Source organism: Taudactylus pleione, unplaced genomic scaffold, assembly GCF_031769625.1.
Source record: "Taudactylus pleione unplaced genomic scaffold, aTauple2 ptg000520l, whole genome shotgun sequence".
Classification (NCBI taxonomy): Eukaryota; Metazoa; Chordata; class Amphibia; order Anura; family Myobatrachidae; genus Taudactylus; species Taudactylus pleione.
The window spans coordinates 11,423,047-11,444,953 of NW_028284922.1; the positions used below are offsets into that span (position 1 = coordinate 11,423,047).

Sequence of the window (21,907 nt, forward strand, 5' to 3'; positions counted from 1 at the left end):
GCCTTGCAGATCTGGACTGCAGAGGCACCATGTCGAGCTGCCCACGAAGGACCCACAGACCTAGTGGAATGAGCCTTCACAGAAGGAGGAACCGGCAGGCCTTCATGAAGATAAGCTTCAGAAATAGCCATACGGATCCAGGCCGCCAAAGTTTGCTTTGAAGCAGGCCAACCCTTTTTACGGAAGCCAGAGGACAAACAAGGCGTCCGACTTCCTAAACGAAGAAGTGTGGTCAACATAAGTCCTTAAGGCCCGCACAACATCCAAAGTGGCCTCACCCACTGAAAGACCAGGTGAGTTAAAGGCCGAACAACTATTTCCTCGTTAACATGAAACTGGGAAACAACTTTGGGAAGAAATTCAGGCCGAGTGCGGAGCACTGCCCTGTTCCCATGAAAAATCAAGAAAGGGGGTCTACAAGAGAGAGCCCCTAACTCAGAAACACGTCTGGCCGAAGCTATGGCCAGAAGGAAAACAGTCTTAGCTGTTAGCCATTTAAGATCCACTGAGCCCAGTGGTTCAAACGGCGGTCCTTGGAGAGCCCTCAGGACCACAGCCAAATCCCAAGGCGCCACAGGTGGAACAAAAGGGCGGCTGAATGCGGAGAACACCCTGCATAAAGGTGCGCACATCCGGGATTGTAGCAATCCTACGGTGAAACCAGACAGATAGGGCCGAAACCTGTACCTTCAAAGAAGAAAGGCGAAGCCCATGATCTAGTCCCGCTTGTAGGAAGGAGAGTATCCGAGACAGACGAAATTCCCGCGGTGCATAACCTCTCGGTCGACACCACTGGAAGAACGTATGCCACACGCGATGGTATATCCTCGTGGAAGACGGTTTCCGAGCTCGTAACATGGTACGCACCACAGAGCTGGAAAACCCCCTGGACCTCAGCATGGCTGTCTCAACAGCCACGCCGTCAAAGACAGCCGAGTCAAGTCCGGGTGAAGACAAGGACCCTGTGACAGAAGGTCCGGTCGTAGCAGCAACCGCAGAGGACTGTCCACGGACAGACCCTGAAGGTCTGAGAACCAGTGCCGCCTGGGCCACGCGGGAGCCATCAACAGGAGCGTCCCTCCTTCCTGTTTGAATTTCCGGATTACCCGTGGAAGAAGGGAGACCGGAGGGAACAGGTATGCGAACCGGAACGTCCACCGGACGGACAGAGCATCCACCAGAGACGCCCCTTCGTCTCTTGTGCGAGACCCGTACACCGGCAACTTGTTGTTGTGCCGGGACGCCATGAGGTCGATCTCTGGAAGACCCCATCTGTCCACCAGCAGTTGAAAAACGTCCGGGTGCAGGGACCATTCCCCCGGATGAACGTCCTGGCGACTTAGAAAGTCCGCCTCCCAATTTAGCACTCCCGGGATGAAGACCGTTGATATGGCCGGAAGATTGCGCTTCGCCCATACCAGGATCCGAGAGACCTCCACGAGAGCCGCCCGACTTCGGGTTCCTCCTTGCCTGTTTATGTAGGCCACGGTGGTAGCGTTGTCCGACTGGACCTGTACCGGACGACCCTGGAGAACCCGATGTGCCTGCTGGAGAGCATTGATGACCGCACGGAGTTCCAAGATATTGATTGGAAGCTCCGCTTCTGTCGGCGTCCACCTGCCCTGGAACAAGTGTGGACCCGAAACTGCTCCCCAGCCCCGAAGACTGGCGTCCGTTGTCAACAGGACCCAATTTGGAACCCAGAATGGACGTCCCTTGCTGAGATGGGTCGTCTGTAACCACCAGGCAAGGGACAGGCGAACCTCCGGGGAGAGCACAATCGTCTGGGACTTCAGAGACTGAGGCAGCCCGTTCCACTTGGACAGGATCAGGTGCTGCAGAGGTCTGGAGTGAAACTGGGCATATTCCACCATGTCGAACACCGACACCATTGAGCCCAGTAACCTCATCGCCGAGTGTAGAGACACCCGGCGGCTGTGCAGACAACTGCGCACCCTCGACTGTAAAGCAGAGATCTTTACCCCCGTCACGAAGATCCTTTGCTGTTCCGAGTCCAATAAGGATCCGAGGTGCAGAATCCGCCGAGACGGGATTAGAGTGGACTTCTGCCAGTTGATTAGCCAGCCGTGCCGTTGCAGTAGCGCAATGGTCAGGTCCAAGTGGCGTAGAAGGAGCTCTGAGATCCTGCCACCAATAAAAGGTCGTCCAAGTACGGCAACATGCGGACTCCCTGCAGCCGCAGAGAAGCCGCCATGACCGCCATCACCTTGGTGAACACACGTGGTGCTGTCGCCAGGCCAAAAGGTAACGCCCGAAACTGGAAGTGGTCGCTGCGGATTGCAAACCTGAGGAACTGTTGATGGCGCAAAAGAATAGGGACATGCAGGTAAGCGTCCTGTATGTCCAATGACACCATGTAGTCCCCAGGTTCCAGCGCCAGAATGATGGACCGTAGGGTCTTCATCAGAAACTTCGGTACATACAAAGAATTGTTGAGAGCCTTGAGGTTGAGAATCGGACGATACGACCCATTGGGTTTCTGTACCAAAAAAAGATTTGAATAGAAACCCTGGCCCCTCTGGGAGAATGGAACATGCACTATAACTCCAGCCTGGAGCATAGTGTGCAATACCTTCCGCAGCTCCGTAGCCTTGTTCCGGTCTGATGGTAGACCCGTGGTGAAGAATCGAGCCGGTGGTCTGTGCCGAAAAGAGAGGGCGTACCCGTGGGAGACCACCTCGAGAACCCAAGTGTCTGTCGTAGTGACCGACCAACACTGGGCGAACTCCAAAAGGGAGGCCCGGACCGTCAGGCCGCAGGCTTGTCATCTGGCTTAGGGGCCGGACGTCTGGTACTCCATGCCTGCTTCCGGGGCTTGGCCGATTTCTTAGGGCCAGCCTGTCGAGGAAAATACTGTGGTTTGGGCCTGCCCTGGGTCCTATAAGACCGAAAGGACGATGGTCCAGAACCAGAAGGAGCAGCGGCCGACGGGAGACAAGCCGATTTGGCTGCCGCCAGCGTGGCCACAATCTTGTCCAGATCCGGACCGAAGAGAACTTCTCCGGTAAATGGCAACGCCTCCAAACCCTTTTTGGAATCTGCGTCCACCTTCCAGGATCGCAGCCACAAGGTGCGACGAGCAGCCACCGTTGCTGAAGAAATTCTAGACACCAGAGTACTAATGTCTAAGGCCGCCTCGTTGATATAAGTGGCCGAATCACGGAGATTACCAATCAACTCCGCCTGTTCGGCCGGACAGTCGGAATCAAAAGACGCCTCTAATGAATCCGCCCAGCGCTCCATCGCTCTGGCAACCCAGCAAATGGCCATAGCCGGCCGTGCTGCCCCCCCCCCCCGCAAGGGAATAAGCGGACTTCAGGCAGATCTCCACCTTGCGGTCCGTAGCATCCTTAAGGGAGGACATGGATGGCATCGGCAATGTGGCACTACGGACAAGACGGGTCACGTGAGAATCCACCTGTGGAGGGGATTCCCACTTTGCAAAATAATTATCCACGAACGGATAAGCCACTGCCAGGCGCCTCTGCGGCTGGTATCTTTTGCCAGGCTGTTTCCACGCCTCCTCTAAATGGTCCACTAACTGACCCGAAAGAAGAAAGACTGTGGCATCGCCCTTCACATCTTTAAAAAAGGCATACCTGGATTTAGCCGCTGGGGGAACTTCGTCCTCAATCACCAAGGCTGTGCGGACTGCCCGAATAAGTCCAGGAATATATACCTTGGACTTAGTGTCAGCGTCCTTAGTATGGAGAGGTTCCTGATCGTAAGGATCCAGAATCTCCCCATCATCAGACGTCCCCTCGTCATCCTCATAAGGAGCCGACAGAGACGTCACCGGCCGTTTATGTGGCCGCATCACAGACTCCCCCTTGCAACACATCCGACAAGTGCTGTACAGAACTCGTCAGGGAGTTAACCCACGCCGGCTCATGAGAAACCGGTAGCGGGGAAATAGGGAGACTGTGGGGTACCACCAATTGTCGTGGGAAACCCTGCATGGGTGACGACACCACTGACTGCTGGGACAAACCCATCGGCGGAAACGCGGGCTGCGGAGCTAACTGGCCCACTAAGGTTGCAAGCGCCTGAGCGAAACAAGCCCAGGGCGGCTCCTGTACCGGTACTGTAACCGTAATAGGCCGCGCCATAGACAAACACTGCCGGCAGAGGCCCTCCGCGCTACCCTCCCCCTCCGCTAACGGTACTTTACACGTAGCACACTGTAGTCGGAGAGGAAAATCACTTTCAGACATGATGGCACCAAGTATGTGACCCCTCTCACCAATTATATATTAAATAGGCGAGAGACCACCATGCAGCACCGCACCGCAAGGGCTTAGCAGAAAGGACAGGGACAGTAATAACGCTGACAGTTAGAAGAAAAGTTACAGGCGGCAGCGCTAGCACAGTCACATACAATGCAAAGAAAAATCAATTCCTGCACTAACAGCGCTGATCACTCAACTACGCAGACACAGGGCCTGGTAGGACACAGCGCAGCATACACAGACCCAAATCGGAGGAGAGGTATGCGGGGGGACCCAGACCACGATGCTTCCGTCCAGCGCTTCCAGCAGCGTTCACCATGCGTTGGAAAGATGGCCGCCGAGGAGCAGAGAGGAGGCTGGCCTGGGGGAGGAGCGCTGTTACAGGACCAGTCGGCAGTGTGCAGAGAGGGCTGTGTGCAGCGGGGGAGGCGCCGGCTGTGAGACAGGGAAGGCGCGCTGCCCTGGCATGCATTTAACCCCCGGGATGCCGCAGCGCTACCGCTCTGCTGCGGTTCGCTGTCCCAGGGGGTAGTGGAAGCGCAGGTTCAATACCTGGCTCCACGCTGCAGCCAGTCCCCAGGGAGCCCCCTGCCTGGGGACTCTGGGCCATGTGACAGCGGGGACCCACCGCGGGACCCTGCTGCTTACCTGCTGTCCCCCTTGAATCCGGCCATGGTCCGGAACATCTGGGGTCACCGCTAGCTGTGACCCCAGATGCTCACCAGCATCCCCGGATCGGTACCGGCGTTCTGGTACCGGCGGGGGTGTAGGGAAGACAGCATGGACGTCAGGACTGACTGCACATCTGGATGAACAGCATGGACAGCCACAGCTGCATGAAGAAAAAGCTTCAGGGGCTCTTCTAGCCCCCACTCCAACAGGTGCACCCGACTCCGGCCGGGCACCAAACTAAACTGAGGTGCCTTGGCTCGGGGGCGGGGAATAGGAGGGGGTCCCTAGTGCATCCTGGGAGGCTGAAAGCTTAACTCTATGGTGCCCGATGACTGACGTCACACCTATACCCCAAGGTATCCTGTGGATACCCTATGGACCCTGAAGTAGAAAAATAAATATGAAGCACTCTCTAACCCAGTGTTGGCTAACCTTGACACTCCAGCTGTTGTGGAACTATATATCCCAGCATGCCCTGCCACAGTTTTAGCATGCCCTAATAGCAAAACTGTAGCAGTGCATGCTGGGTTATGTAGTTCCATAACAGCTGGAGTGTCAAGGTTAGCCAACACTGCTCTAACCCCTAATGGTGCGTACACCCGTAGCGATTTAAAAGGACGATTTGAACGATATCATTATCTATCGAATAGTCCTTTTAAATGGTCCATACCAACTTGCCTTCGACCAGTGATGCGCAGGCACGTATGGACAATAGCGATATCGTCCATCGGCCGTGCATTCCGGTCAACTTGCTTGCTATCGAGCAAGTTACTATAGGGACCCCTAGAGTTGGTGGGCAGTTGGCGTGTTGGATGATCTATACAGATCATCCAAAACACCAGGCACATTGCAGGGCGATCAGCCAGCGATATCGCATCGCTGGCTGATCGCTACGTGAGTATGCACCATTACACCGCAGTTTGGGGGTTAGGAAGAAACAAAAAGAAAACTTTTTCAACAGTAGCATAAGTCACAAAATCTTTGCAAAAGGGCATTAAATAAAATCAATTACCTAAACTCATTAGTTTGGTAGGATCTACCTGCATATAACATATTTGCAAATAGGCAGTAAATCGCTGTCATATTGGTAGGATATAAGTGCAATGCACACAAATATACTTACAAACAGGCACTGAGGGCCTCATTCAGTGGCGGTCGTAGGATGCAAGTGGTCGTTCTGAAACAGGACGGCCGCTTGCATCCTGAACGGCCGCATCCATGTCGGTCGTTAGGCTGTGGGTTAACACCCACAGCTCTAACGATCGCTAAGGGTGATGGTCGCGATGGTCAAGGGTCTAGTCAACCTTAAGTCCCAGGGAGCTTCCTGCTCTGTTTGAGCAGGAAGCTCCCCACTGACATCACTGATGTCAGTGGGGCCGCCCCCAAACGGCAAGCGTTCCGACAGGAATGCCTCAGTTTGGCCGGGCACACCCCAGGCCCACCCAGCAAACGCCCAGTCTGCTACGAGACCCCTAACGACGGATCACCCGTCGTTAGCCGGGTCTCGCGCATGCGCACGACGGAGCCGGCTCCGTCGTACACATGCGCACTGGAGCAACATCGATCCGGTTGCGAACTCGTAGAGCTAACGACCTGGTCTGAATAAGCCCCTGAATACCAAGCAACAAATGTTGGTAGGATTCCAGTGCTATAGACCTTCCTAGAAGAAAGGTATACTCTGAGATAGACCAAATCTCCCCTCAGCCAGCACTCAACTGCTGCTGAGCATCCCTAATTAATTAGGAGAGAGGGGGATTGGCAGCCCAGTCTTCACAAGTATATGTGAAGTACAATTTAACCCCTACACACCTGCAGCTGGGGGTAAACTGCAGCACTTCCCTAATGCTGGGCACAACCTATACCAGAGGTTCCCAAATGCGGTCCTCAAGGCTCCCCAACAGTTCAGGTTTTAGAAATATCTATGGTTGAGCACAGGTGGTTAAATCAAATTGACTGAGGTACTAATTAAGTCACCTGTGCTCAACCATGGATACATCTGAAACCTGAACTGTTGGGGTGCCTTGAGGACCGCGTTTGGGAACCTCTGCAACTATACAATATGTCAGATATCTGTCCAATCTGACTGGTTGGAATGAAAACCTGGTAATGTATGGGAGCAAATGACAATCTACTATTTGCTCACAAACACTGGAAAACAGACAAAAATGGTCGTTCAGACAAATTGGTTAAAACACACAAATGTATTCAATTTGAACAGTTGTTTTTTGTGTTTTCCAGTGTTTAAAACCATTTGATCGACTGTCATTTGCTCCCATACATTACCAGGTTTTCATTGCAACAAGCCAGATTGGGCAGATAATTATATAGTGTATGCCCAGCATTATGGTGCATATACACATAGCGATCTGCCAGCGATACGATATCGCTGGCAGATCGTACTGCACCCTCCCTGGTGTGTTGGATGATCTATATAGAGATCATCCAACACACCAGCAACTTGCCAGGTAAGTTGGTAGGGACCATTTAAAAGGATAATTTGATAGAGAACGGTAACGATATCGTTGTCATTCAAATCGCCCTTTTAAATCGCTACGTGTGTATGCACCATTAGTCATATAAAGGCAACACTGTTATGTGACCACCTTCACAACTATCTAGTAAATGTGAAGCACAGTTATAACAGTTTATTCAGAAAAAGAAAGACCGTATAACACACAGCAAAACTCAATGCTTTTAAGTAATATATTTACAAATAGGCTCTTAACTACTAAATACACAAACAGCATAGGGCCATACTCAATTAGTTTCGCACCTGCAATACTTTTTCGCATGGTGAGGATTTCGCCTACATCGCTGGTTTTGTATGCGAAAAAGTATCAGGCGCGCTCCCGCTATTCCCCGTATTCAATTGAAAAGGACGCGAAAATAGCACCCGGTGAAACTGAAACAGGCAAAAAGTCTTGTCAAAAATGGGGTACTCAGTCTTACACACCCCAAAAGATGCACTAACATTGGGGATCACTATAGATGCCCCCGATTAACCCTAATATTTGGAGTACTTAAGTTTGACAATCGGTGCCATTTAGCGCATTTACACAAGTGGTGAAGAATAGCATTAAGCAGTAGTTTTTTGAGAAAATAATTACTCACAGCAAATATAGGGTACTTGAAAATGGGTGTTAGCATATTATTAAGTTGCTAAAGTGACGTTTTAAATCTCGTAAATAAATACACCTGCCGCAAGCACCTGCAAAAAAAAAAAAAAAAAAAAAAAAAAAAACACCTGCCCCATACTTAGAGATGCCCTAGAAGTCGATTTCGCTAGTTAAGTTTGTCCCCCAACTTATCACTTTTTTGCCCCAAAATGAAAGTACTTTTTTGGGGTGTACTAAAGTCTTTTTTTTAACAGTTTATCTTTGGGGGGACTGTCCCAAGGGTGAAGTGGGGTTTCCCGAAGTTTGCACCCCAAAACCACAATTCTGCACTTTACTCCGCCTGCTATTCATAGGCAAAACTTTTCTGCCGATTACATTGCATTGACTCTGTCGCGTACGCGAAAAGTCTTTAAAATTGAATACGGGGTTAACTTTTCACCTGGCGAAAAGACGTCATCCGCGATACTTTTCCGCCGCTTCAGACTTTTCGCCTCAAATTGAATACGGCCCTTAGTAGGATATTGAGCTCTGTATAACCTTGGCCACCAAAGGAGAGGTATACAGGGCCATCATCTGGGAAAAAGAAGCCCAAGGGAATTCCTGCCCAGGAGCTTGTAGGCTGGACTGATGTGGTGACTCCTCGTAACAGTGACTACATAATCCATTTTGTATGAAATCCTGAGGGAACAAGCCCATCTGTTAGGCCATACATGACACCAGCACAGGGGCTTCAGCCTCCTGTTTCTCATTCTCTTTAGACATAATACAACACAATGTTATGCAAAGCAATATAATACAATGTGACAGTGTTCACCCCCAAAATAACCCACACACCTGTAGCAGGGGGTTATGAGGAGAAACAGCTATGATAGTTATAACTGACAGTTATTCAGGGAAAAAAGGCAGTATAACACACAGTGGACTTACACAAGTCACATACAATGAAAAGAGATATAGATAGAGATATGTGCAATAAGCTCTTAGGGCTCTATTTATTAACATTATTTTTACTAAAATAAAGTGAAAAAGGGTGTTTTCACACCCTTTTCACATTATTTTAGTTTCACCTGTATTTATTACAGGGCAATTGGAGTAGAATTAGTAAAATTCTACTCCAACCCCCAGTATCACTTATTTTTAGTAAAGCAGATCGCATTTCCCATAATTGTAATGGGAAATGTGATCTGTGTGCAAAATACTAAAAATAAATTGTAAAAAAATACCGGGGGAAGCCTTGTGATAATAACGCCACCTGGAGGTGGCGTTATCCAGGGTCTCCCCCGGTTACCGGGCTCCCACTCTGCTCTAATGGGGAGAGCAGAGGCGGGAGCCGGTACCAGTAATCAGCTATGTGGTCTAAATAGATCGCAAGCTGATTGCTGTTAAAAATAAAGGAAAAAAAAATTAAACATTTTTTTTTTCACTTACCTGAATCCAGGGATCGGTGATCGGGCCTCCGGTGATGGCTCCTCTCCGGTCAGCTGGTCTCCCACAGTGCACTGGGGCCCGGTCATCAGGTGATCGGGCCCCAGTGCAGTATGGGAGATCACCTGATCGGGAAGCCCGGAGAAGACCACCGGAGGCCAGGAGGATGCAGGTAAGTGTAATGAAGGGAGGGGGGGTCGCGGGGGTCCGCGATCGCGGGGGGCGGGGCTTAGCGTCGGTGGGGGGGTAGTAGCGGTGGTCGGTCGGCGCATGCGCGGGCTCTTAGTCGCTGTATTTTTTCCGAAAATACCGCGACTAGAGTGCGGATGGGATCCGCAGGGAGAGAGCTTTATCGCAAGCTCTGTCCCTGCAAGGGATTTATAGTAAATCCCTGTGATATTACCTGAATTCGCAATGCGAATTCACTCGGTAATATCACACTACAATCCGCATTCAATATGCGAATTGTAGTAAATAGAGCCCTTAGTCAACTACGAACAGCACAAAGGCCTAGTAGGATATTGAGCTCTGTATAACCTGGCCACCTACGGAGAGTTACACAGGGAGACTGACCAAACCTCCTGAGATTCGCAGCTACTGAGAGCACCTGAAAGTGGTCTCTCGGCGTCTCATTAACAGGGAGGCAGGAAGGAGCAACCCAGACGGAGAAAACCTAGTCTCTGGACCAGCGTCTGGGCTGGTGGAGGGGCCGCCGGGGAGAGCCTACCTCCCCTAGGCTGTATTGATCAATGGGCACACTGGCTATAAATGGCCGCCGCCTTTTATCCTCGGCTGCCAGAATTTCATGCCCCGGTGGTCTAGTGGGGGAAGCAGTCTACCCTGGTTCCTCACTACAGCAGACTCCGGCAGGTCTCTACTCCTCCGGCAGGTCAGCAGCAAGCAGGGAACCACCTTACCTGCATCCCCGATGTCTCCGGCTGCAGTTCTGGGCCCAGCGCTCACTCCGCTGACGCCCACCGAAATCACCAGTTCCATCACTGGTGTAGCGGCGCCGGCGGGGGTAGATGGGAGCAGCAGCACTGGGGTCCATACAGAAATCTAGTGCTGCTTACTCATAAGCCCAAAAAAAAGAACTTGCTTGGGACTGCCGAAGCAGTGACCTGTTCATAAGGTGCACTCCTGCGCACCAAACAAAACACAGAAAGCCTGTAGGCAGGGACGGGGTATATATGGAGGAGCACCCAGTGCATCCTGGAAGCTAAAGCTTGTAACTGTTTGGTGCCTGGATCACACCAACCACATACTCCCAAGGTAATTTCTATGGACCCTGAAGAGGATAGACGAGCCTCTATGGGGCCAATTCAATTCAGCGGTAGTTAATTAGAGCCGGGAAGTTGGTCCCGACACTATTCAATTCAGCACACTGCTTAATTCGACAGTTACAAGTTAATTCTCCGACTAAAGTGCCGGCCGCAAGGCTGCTATCGCCGCGCTAAGCTAGGAAAACAGCCTCGCGGCTGGCACTTTAGTCCGGTTTCTCCTCGTACCCTCAGGAGGGCGCGAGAAGAAATCAGTCGACCTAACAGCGTGCTGAATTGAATGGCTTCGGAAGCTCCCTTCCAGCACTATCAACAGCTGACATTCTTTTCTGCCACTGACATTACATAAGAAAGAAAAAGATTATGCAGGTATTTTCCTAATAAGTAGCGCAACAGAACTGTCCTAATACATGGAGTATAATGTACGTTAAACAGAAGGGAAAGCTGTTAAACCTAAAAAAAAATTAAAAAAAAGGTGCTGAATACTTAACTTACTCTTCTGCAATAGGCTGTGCTCTTAGGAGGGAGGTGGTAATATTAAAAAGAGTGCCTCAATATGGCAGACATGCTGTGCAGAAATAGGATTGTATAGTAATAGCTCATATTACCAGGTTCACAGCTTTTATAAACTATAATGATACTTCCCTTAACATGGTAGATCTACTTTTTAATGGAATTGTAAAGAGAATACCTTACTTTTGACTGCACTACAGTGTGAGGTGTCCGTTTAAAACTTAAAAATGCTAATTACCTTTATGGTTCATATATGAAAAAATAAAATCCAAATTGGGATGTAGTGGTCATTAAACATTTCTAGCGATCAGTGACTAGAAGGATAAGCATAATTTACTGCACTATTAGATCCCTGTTAGAAGTAAATGCTTTGGTACTTCTACCTGTATTAGGAAACTCACAATAATATTCTTACCTTCAGTTTAAATTCCAGCTGTGGCATTACAGAAACCAACAAGTTAGGATCTATAGCAAACAGTTCTTGAATGAGATCAAACACATGTTCTGAGAGGTCGCTCACTGATGATTTGCCTAGCACCAAGACCTGGTTGAAAAACTAAAAAGAAAGGGTAGAAAATAAACACACTTCAAAATGTTCACCAGGTTCTTAATGGAAACAAATAGTGCAATGTTACTATACATTAGCACAGCTTCAGCTGGCAGAAAACCACCAAATACTGGTTCCAACATGGCTAAAACACAGTGCTCGAGAACCTACAGAATGACATAAATAACGTTCTCTGTCAAACTCCTCATTGTATACAATTGTAAGCAATCTAAATATTGTGCAGAAGTCAGCGGGGGTTACTCATATACATACCACCCTCAAGACTATGGGCACCCGAGCCATATACAAAAGCACAACCATGACACACTAGGACTATAAAGCAATTCCATAGACAAAAAACCTTACGGTTTCATATGTCCCATTAAGGCTGCTTAGACATGATCTGATAATTCACAAAAACCTATGGATTTTCTGCCACTCAAACTTCAAAAAGCAATGAAATTATGATCATTAAGGCCGACGCCTTAATGGACGTGTTCCTTGTGCAATACAGATATGGTATGCCATCACACCCTGTGGTTAACTGCAGATTCAGCACTCTCACAGAATGAGATTGCTGTCACTCACAAAATGGTGGAGCTGCTAATTCACAGAATTGTGTGCTCATTGGAATACACACATGCAGTCTATGCAACTGAGGTTTGAGCAGATATGTGGCTCCCACATCCCACTCAGTGCCCACAATCTTCCCATTTGATCACCAAAACAATCTCACTGGCTTCCAACATCCTTCTCACTGCATACATTTCTCATTTAAAATACACGTTCAGCTCCCTTATTTTTAAAAATATCATACTCTGTCTATGCATGTACACCCCTGCTCCTCCTCCAGAATTCTCTATGGAGAAATCCGTGTTTTTAGATGCAGCCTTAATATAAGGGCATGACTGTGCCCTTATAATATCATCATCAATGTCAGGGTCTATTAGACAATACTATAGGACTGGGCATTAGAGCAAATTGGTATGTTTCAGATGCTGGTAAAAATCATTGCTATCCAGGGATGTAAAAGCGATAACTAGAGGTAACAGAGTACTAGGCAGAGATAAATATTGTAAGGTAAAAAAAAAAAATCTGTACTTTTAAAATCCTTAAATATGTAAAAAAAATTCCAAATCCCATGGGGCCGTTGGAGGTACAAATGGAGGTTGTAACCTGACAACCCCTTGTAGAAATGTTTGGACATATGGCAATAATGCTAGTTTCTTCCGAAAGAAAATCGACAGAGCCAATATTTGAACCTTCAAAGATCCCAGACGAAGACCTGCTTATAATCCAGCCTGTAGAAAAAGAAGCAGCCTGGCTAAGTTGAATTCTGACGGTGGCGCACCCTTGCGTTCACACCAAGAGACATAGGCCTTCCATATACAATGATAGTGCTTTGAGGTAACTTCCTTTCTAGTCCTTAAAATAGTAGAAATCACCCTGGAAGGGATAGCCTTTCTTCTTAAGATAGCCCTTTCAACAGCCACGTCAACAAAGTCGCTTTAAGCCCTGATAGATAAACGGACCCTGTTGCAGTAGAACTTCTTGCAGAGGAAGAGGCCACTGGTCGTCTATCTGTAGAAGACGTAGGTTGGAATACCACGCCCATCTGTTGCCACCAACAGAACCTTTACCCTTTCTCGTTTGATTCATTGAAGCAGATGAGGAAGAAGTGCGAGCGGTGGAAACAGGTAAACAAACTGAAACCGCCAAGGAGTTGAGAGAGCATCCACTGCCACCGCCTGTAAAGTGGCAGTTGATGGTTTAACCTCGACGCCATGAGATCTACCTGAGGGAGACCATAACGCTGAATCAGTTGTTGAAAGACCTGTGGATTGAGCGTCCATTCTCCCGGATGAATGTCTTGTCGACTGAGGTAGTCGGCCTCCCAATTTTCTACCCCATGGATGAAAATTGCTGATACTGCTACAGCAAATTCCTTTGCCCAGAGAAGAATGTGGCTTACCTCCTTCATGGCGGACCGACTCTTGGTGCCATCTTGTCTGTTGATGTACGCCACAGCCGTGGCGTTGTCGGACTGCACTCTGATTGCATGTCCCTTCAACAGAGGAAGAGCCTGAAGAACATAGAACATGGCCCTTAGCTCCACAATGATTATGGGCAGTACCGCCTCCAGTCGAGTCCAGCGGCCCTGAAAGTGTCTTCCCCGAGTCACTGCCCCCCATCCTCTCAGACTGGCATCTGCGGTGAGGAGAATAAATTTCCACATTGCAGACCGCTTGCCTGCCAATAGGTGAGAGGAATTCAGCCACCAAAGGAGAGATGTTCGAGTCCTGGGAGACAGTTGAACTCACTGGTGAAGAAAAAGGTGGGACCCTGACCACTGAGAGAGGAGGTCCAGTTGGAATGGACAGGCATGGAACCTCCTGTATTGGATGGACTCGAAGGTCGCAACCATATTCCCCAGAAGGCGAATACACAGGTGTGCTGACACCCTGCAATGACGCAGTATCAATCGCACCATGTGTTGGAAGGAGGAGACCTTTACCTGCGGAAGAAATACCTTCTGCTCCACAGTGTCCAAAATCATCCCTAGGAGAGGCAGATGCTGAGTAGGCTGTAGATGGGATTTTCGCTAATTCCGGATCCATCTGTGTTGTAACAGAAAACTCTGTTACCTGGATGTCCTGCAGTAATTGAGAGACTGACGGAGCCTTGAGAAGCAGGTCATCCTAGTACGGGACGATAGTAACCACTTGAATCCGAAGAAGGGCCATCATTACTGCCATGACCTTCGTGAACACTCTTGGCGCTGATGAAAGACTGAAAGGTAAGGTCTGAAAGTGAAAATGAGAGGCCCGCACTGCGAACCGAAGGAATGCCTGATGAGGAGGCCAAATGGGAATGTGGAGATAGGCATCCTTTATGTTCAAGAAGAAGATAAACTCGTCCCTCTCGAGACCTGCAATGACAGACTGCAGGGACTCATTTTTGAACTTGAAGGTCCGCAAATAAGGATTGAGATGTTTCAAGTTCAGAATGGGTCTCACTGAGCCGTCTGGCTTGGGAACTACAGACAAGCTCAAATAAAAGCCTTGACCCTGCTGATGGATAGGAACATGCACTATTACCTGAGAAGACATTAGCTTTTCTATTGCTTCCTGTATTACAACCAGTTTGTCCGCTGATGCCGGTAAACCGGTTGTGAAAAAACGAGGTGGTTGGATCTGAAAATCCAACTTCAAACCCTGAATAATGATGTCCCGGACCCACGCATCCTGGCAAGACTTGAGCCAAGCTTCTTTGAAATTGCGAATGCGAGCTCCCAACCTGGGGTCCCCCAGGAGAGAAGGGAGCGCGTCATGCCGGAGGCTCAACTGAAGACTTATCCTGCTGGGAGGAGGATGCAGTGGCTCTACCCCTTCCTCTGGAACCACTGGAGATAGCGGGAGCTCCTCTGCCACGACCCCTGAATCTCCCTGGGATACGAAAGTACCGAACGGATGGTCCAGCAAAGGGTTTCCTAGGAGGAGCAGCAGCAGATGGGAGATAAGTGGACTTACCACCTGTGGCTTGAGATATCCACTTATCCAGTTCCATTCCAAATAGAGCTTAACCTGTGAATGGAAGCGCTTTCACGTCTCTCTTAGATCAGCCACAGGGCTCTGCGGGCTGAGACCGCCAAAGCCGAGGATCTAGAGGAAAGACTACATATATCTTTTGAAGCCTCTCCAAGAAAAGAAGCAGACTGCAATCTATTCCACTAGAGGAACCAGATCCTCCGCTGGAATACCAGTCTTAAGGCCCTCAGCAAGCTGCGTAGCCCATGCTTCCACCGCCATGTTGACCCAACAGCTGACTAATGCGGGTTGAAGGGACACCCTCGCTACAGTGTACATAGACTTTAAAGGTAGTTTCTAGCTTCCTGTCAGAAGACTCCTTTAAAGAAACTGCTCCTGGAACAAGGAGCGCCGTCTTTTTAGACAGACTTGACACTGAAGGGTCCACTGAAGGAGCTGTTTCGTATAATTTCCTGCTCTCTGCAGGAAAGGGATAGTAGGATAAATGTTTACGTGAGATCTGAAACTTTATCTGGGTGTTTCCACGTTGAGGTAAGGATCTTGTCCAATTCCTCAGACACTGGAAAGGTGTTTAAAGATAGACGGCCTAACTTCTACAGGGTCCATGTCCTCAACCTGTAACACCTGGCGTATAGCTGCAATTAGTGCCTCTACACCCTGAGATACAGGCTCTGCTTCCTCTGGCGCCTGTTCCTCTATAGGGTCCTGTACCTCCCCTTCTTCTGTATCAGGCATGTTGTCCTCTTCCGGATCATCCCACATAAGGGGATTCTGTATTATTCTCCTAGCAGGGACACTAGAGGACGAATCCACAGGAGGAACCTGGGCTGACATAACCCTTGTGAGCCATTCTACAGACTTGGCTAAAAACCACGCCCACTCTGGTTCAGAGAAGACAGACCTCCGAGATCTTTCAACCTCTCTCTCCCTGCGAGAAGCTTCCAGCTCTGTGGACATTTGAGACATGACTGATGTAATTTGATCAGCCCAAATAGGGTGTTGTGGGGATGCTGCAGTCTGTTTCTGAAACACTTCACACACAACAGGGAACTGGATGATAGTCCCTGTGTAAACTTCTCTGCACAAAAAGCTTTCTCCTGTAAGAATTGTGCAGCCTTAGACCCCTTTGAAGTCATGTTACCAATTCACTGTCCACACACACACACTGTTTAGAAAGAAGAGATTAAGGGCATAGAGGGAGATTATGCCATTAACCCAGCCGGGCTGAGCTAATGGGAGACCGCAACAAGCACTGCACGCAGCGCGTCTGGGTACCCCCCAGAGACAGTGGTCTCTGTAGCTGAAGACCCTAGCGTACGCCGCAAGCAGCGGCGGTGAGGTCTCCCCGGCAGCTCCAATGAAGCAGACATGCTGGGGAAATTAGCTGCCTGTCTGATCCTCTTGCTGATCGAGGATCCTTGATTTTTAGCAGAGCTCTTTGTATGTGACCAGCTCCCTTGGCACAAAATTAAGACTGATCTGTACGGGGGTATAGAGGGGGAGGAGCTAGCTACTATTCAATTGATTAAAGTGCCAGCTCCCAGTTATCCCACATCTATACCCCACTGTACTGAGACTCCAGTGTCCCCTAGTGGATGAAGGAGAAAGAAACCCTGCAATAGTTAGCGATCTGTCAAATTAATGGTCCAAAATACTATTCAGATATAGTGTCAGCCTGCCAGAATACAGTAATGTTTACATTACATATAACTACACATGAATATTACACATAGCTACATGGCTGAGATATCACAATGACAAGGCAATTTTGTTTGTTTATCGAAACTGAAAACAGACTGTAAAACTGCAAATCAAAGTTTAACAGGTCCCCCAAAGCTGCCGTATGCAAGAATTGTAAGCTTTTATTAAAGAAAAATAGTTTTGTTTTTCTTTTTTCTTATTAAGGGCCTCATGAGCCGCAGTCAGTTAAGGGCATTTTAATACACCTATGCACCCACTTCTGGTATTTCAGCCCATTATCAAATCATAGTAAAAAAGAGCTACATATTCCTATAACCTAAGCAGCGGGGAAATACGTGGCAGGTAATACTGGTAAATGAGTCAGCAGATCGTACCATTCCATTGCAGAACCTGTGTGAATGACGCAAGCAAGCGCTATTTTACCAAGATGGAAAATTACCAGAGAGCCACGAAAGAGACATCTGGCCAACAGGACACCTGGTGTCCAACGCTGTTAGCACGGAACTAATACAATTCAGATCTTATAGTGACAGTAACACCACATCATGATAAATTAATATAAAACAACCATAATAAAAATGTAAACAGTTACACACATTGCAGCCAATAATTTACAAATACTTACATTTGCGATGCATGGCTCAATTGTTGGGAGTGTCCTCTTTAAGAGTACTTTGGCAAGATCAAATGCTTGCTTGTTTAAGTTCTGAAAATATAAAAAAGAGTGTGTAACACTCTGTAAGGTAAAGATCTTAGTATATGTGAGAAAAAATAACACACAAGGACAAAAGCTAGACTAATTACAATAAACAAGCAGTTAACATGATCACAAGTTCCCCCCAGTCTTAGTGCCAGTCTCTATTTATCCTCTAAAGCAGGGATGGGGAACCTCAGGCCCGGGAATCATTTGGTCAGGCCCTCCGAGCTTCATTCTGCTAGCCGGGTACCTATAATGGCACCCTACAGCCAGAATCTATGCAGCAATGCTACCTGGAGTATCTTTAGGAAGCTTCAGACGGTTACACCACTGACCTTGCAGCTCCCCGGAGCATCTTCAGAATGCTCCGGGCATGGCTGTTATCACCGGCGATTGTGGCCCCGCCCCTGTGTGACATCACACAGAGGGGTCGTGGCCTGCACCAGCCACGCAAATAATATTTTATAAATCAAAATGGCTCTTAGCAGAAAAAAAGGTTCCCCAGCCCTGCTCTAAAGGAAGCGGTTTAGATACCCTGTTTGTTTCTCCATGTATAAATACTTCTGCCTCTACTGACTGTGATGCTGCTCCCCCACACACTTTCACACAGTAACCTAACAGTATACACAGTCTACCCCATTCAACTGCTTACATCCCAGCATGTGTGCATTCCTATTCACCTAGCAAACACCCATACACTATTGGGAAATGGCAGCAACATTAGCAGCTAAGTTTCTGTGGGCTTCCTCACAATGGAGCAAGAACTGTTCATCATTCACATACTATGATCTTAGCAAGGTTGTGAATACAAAAAAAATCTATTAAAAATATGGATATGACACCATTACATTGCTGCTATAACAAGAACCCAAACTTTACCCAATTTTTTATTTTTTTTTAAACTCTAGTAATGCTAAAAACATTAAATGCAACCAAATTCCATAGCTCACACTATCGGCTTTGGATACACTACCAACAAATACAAATATGGTGCAGATACACCAAGAAAATAAAACCTATGAAATTATTCCCTTTAAAGCATGGATTATGGTTCAAGACAAAGCAATAGGTTATAGCATAAACATTTTCAGTTACATTTAACGCAATTATATTTTTAATTTACCTAAAAAGTGTAAATTAAGATTTGACAATTTATCATCAGCTCTGTCACAGTTCCGTATATTTCCTTTTCCATTTGACCCACAACATTAAAATGTATTGAACACACTAGTATTGTACGCATAGGGCGCGATTCATTTGTTTGAGAGACTTAGCTCCGCTCTAAAGTGGAACCAATTTAATTGTTTTGAGGGACCAGCCCCAAGGCTGGATTTACTGGAGATTTCTGCTTGCACTCTCCTTAGATGGGGAGGAGTTTTGGGCTGGTCACTAGTGCCAGGTGCATCTAACCAGCAGCGCACCCAGCACTTAGCACGGGAGAAGCCACTTAACACTGCTAATCCAGTGAACTAGGGAGCGAGTTTGCGGCAATCACATGGTTGGCGGCACAAACAACTGAAATAGCTCCTGGCCACTTTAAAACTGAGTTAATGCTCTCAAACACCTGAATCGCCCTCATACGAGTCACTCTGATGCCAACTCTGAACAATGTGGTTTAAATGTATAAATTATGAGGCTTCATTTTAAAATACTTAGGAACTGACCTTATGAGCAGGAATGAGATTAATGAGGATAGAATCCAACAATTCCTGTGTAACGCCATCTCCTTCCATGGTAATGGAGCTCATTAAGTCCAACATATGCATTTGAACCTTCTGGTTGTGACTGTTACTAAATAAATAAGAGAGCATGTTCCAGAGTTAGGCACAATCTCTATAGAGATTATAAAAAAAAAATTAACAATTTATAAACTACACTGATGGTACACCACTAGGCTAACAATTACTTAGTTATCAAAATAGACCAATGATCTATAGAAGTGGCTGAAATGTCTAAATTATATTTTTTTATAGTAATATTTTTTTTTTTATGCACACAAACTTTCCAACTAATTTTGAAGGTTTTGTGTATGTAGACAGTTTGACAACCACTAGACGGCGATTTTATTTTCTAGTGTCAGACTGACCACCTGAGCACTGTGTACAAATAAATCATCATCATTTTGGGGCACACCTTAATGTTAATTTAAAGGTTGAAAGAAAAAAAAAAAAAGAAACCAAACCTTAAGGATAAAACTTACTTAATAACTGAAAAGAGAGTTTTAAAGAGTTGAATAAATATTTCATTGCAGTCTTCCAATTCAAAACAAATGTTGTAAGATTTGACCCATGCTAAATTCTGAAATAAGACAAGAGGAAAGTGCATTTAGAAACACAATGTAGTAGTGACATCTGATTAGTCAAGTATAACTGGAACAGTAAACCTCACACACTAAGTAAATTCTCCATTCACACTTGTCCAACTTCTCAAGCGCAAACCCCAAACCGCATATTTGTAACAAGTCCTGCCCCTACTTCATAGCGAGTGTCACATAATACTGTCCTACAAAAAATGTATATAGCGCTTTTCTCCAGAAGCACTCAAGGCACTTTACAGGAATCATAAACATAATACAGTACTTCAGATTTCCAGAAAACCATGAACATCCTACCCATGAAAGTACCAGGTGATGCAGTTATCTTGTGCGCACTAAATAGGTAAATGACAACTATATATTAAAACATCCATATTACAGTATTTTATTTTCCTTTAATTGATCCTAAAATGTGTACATCAGTTTTTTTTGTGTATGATTTTAGCTGTTTAATGCTTGAAAACATTGTTTTAATAGGATATGCAAACATTTCTACTATAGACTATGCATGCGGCATTTACATTGTGCATCTGTCACTAATCTGGTTGGTATTTCTAGTAGAAGTACTGGACATAAAAATGTCGGCACCAATTTCAGAATACTAAAACTATAGACAAAGTCGACTTATAATAAGTGCTGACACTTGCCAATTCAAGGCACCAGATATTTTAAACTATGCCCACCACCATGTAGGCTACAGCTGTGGTCAGAAAAATATACTGTACAAGATTTCTTGGACCATGCCAACCTATAGTTAGAATCTTATCCTTCCACAAGGACGACATAGCAAGCGACATGAACAGTATTCACCTAGTACTATACAAATATATACCAGCTATTCGAAAATAACAAATGTACATAATAAAAATAAACTGTACCTCTAACAGGTAAAAATATCTGTTGAATTGTGGGCTCTTTGTGTCTTCCAGGCCTTTCAGTTGCCTTGTTATAAATAGGAATATATCCTGCATAAGAGAGAAAGGACAGACTAAGCAAAAGAGACACGGACGGTCAATTACAAGAAAACATAGTCAAAGTTCTGTATTGCACTCAACAATTCATTTAGAATTATGTTTGCTGGATTTTTTTCCCCAAAAAAATCAGGTAGTAACAAAAAAAATCACCACAAATAGCCGGGAGTGCTGACCTGCCGTAACGCACGCAGTGGAACTTAATCACCCCCCCAATGGCCACTACTACTCCACACACAGCAGGAATCGCACTAAGGAAGCTGTTCCTTATAGTTAGTCTCATTACAATTCCTTGTAGGAGACGGCCTAGAAATGAAAGAGCTAATTTAACACCTTATTGTATAGTATTCACTAATACGTAGCTAATACACATTCTTTCAGATATTAATACCCACATCATAACCCAAATCTAAATCCATCTCAATACTCTTCTCCATCTATTGCCTTTGTTCCCACCTAAAGTCCATTCTCTTTTGTCTCTCACACAATAATTCCCCCATCAACATATCACCTTGATCACAAACACTATCCTGTCACTCTCACTATTACTCTACCTCAATCATCTTCCCTTCACCAATAATTTAAAAACCCGCCAGGCTTCCCCAATTTTCAGTTAGCTTAACCTGTCCGTTCCGAGTCATCGATAACACCAAACCCCTATCATTAAGACCCACCTCAATCATTAGCCCATCTATTCTGCATAACTAGCACAATATTCTGCATTTTTATTAACCCACTCTCCATAACCTGACATTCTTTCTTTAACTCCATCCCCTCACACAACAATACTCCCCTGCATTTTCTAAGAGGGGAACGAACATCTGTTTTTCTGCGACTAGTTCTGTGCCACCACCAATACGGAGAGCCTGTATG

At 46.8% G+C, this 21,907-nt stretch overlaps 1 protein-coding gene across 5 annotated transcripts in view; it reads right to left on the bottom strand.

The window, feature by feature from the left end:
• PDS5A (PDS5 cohesin associated factor A) overlaps positions 1 to 21,907 on the bottom strand; it is a 133,161-nt gene that overhangs the window by 79,155 nt on the left and 32,099 nt on the right. For 3 of the 5 annotated variants that reach the window (XM_088450664.1, XM_088450662.1, XM_088450665.1), the window contains exons 4-8: positions 20,942 to 21,028; positions 19,950 to 20,047; positions 19,414 to 19,540; positions 17,678 to 17,788; positions 11,672 to 11,812 (exon numbers count right to left, since the gene is read on the bottom strand). In XM_088450664.1, the coding sequence (XP_088306790.1) occupies positions 11,672 to 11,812; positions 17,678 to 17,788; positions 19,414 to 19,540; positions 19,950 to 20,047; positions 20,942 to 21,028 (564 nt within the window). The remainder of the gene's footprint in view (positions 1 to 11,671; positions 11,813 to 17,677; positions 17,789 to 19,413; positions 19,541 to 19,949; positions 20,048 to 20,941; positions 21,029 to 21,907) is intronic. The other 2 variants (XM_088450663.1, XM_088450666.1) reach the window with 1 other exon arrangement.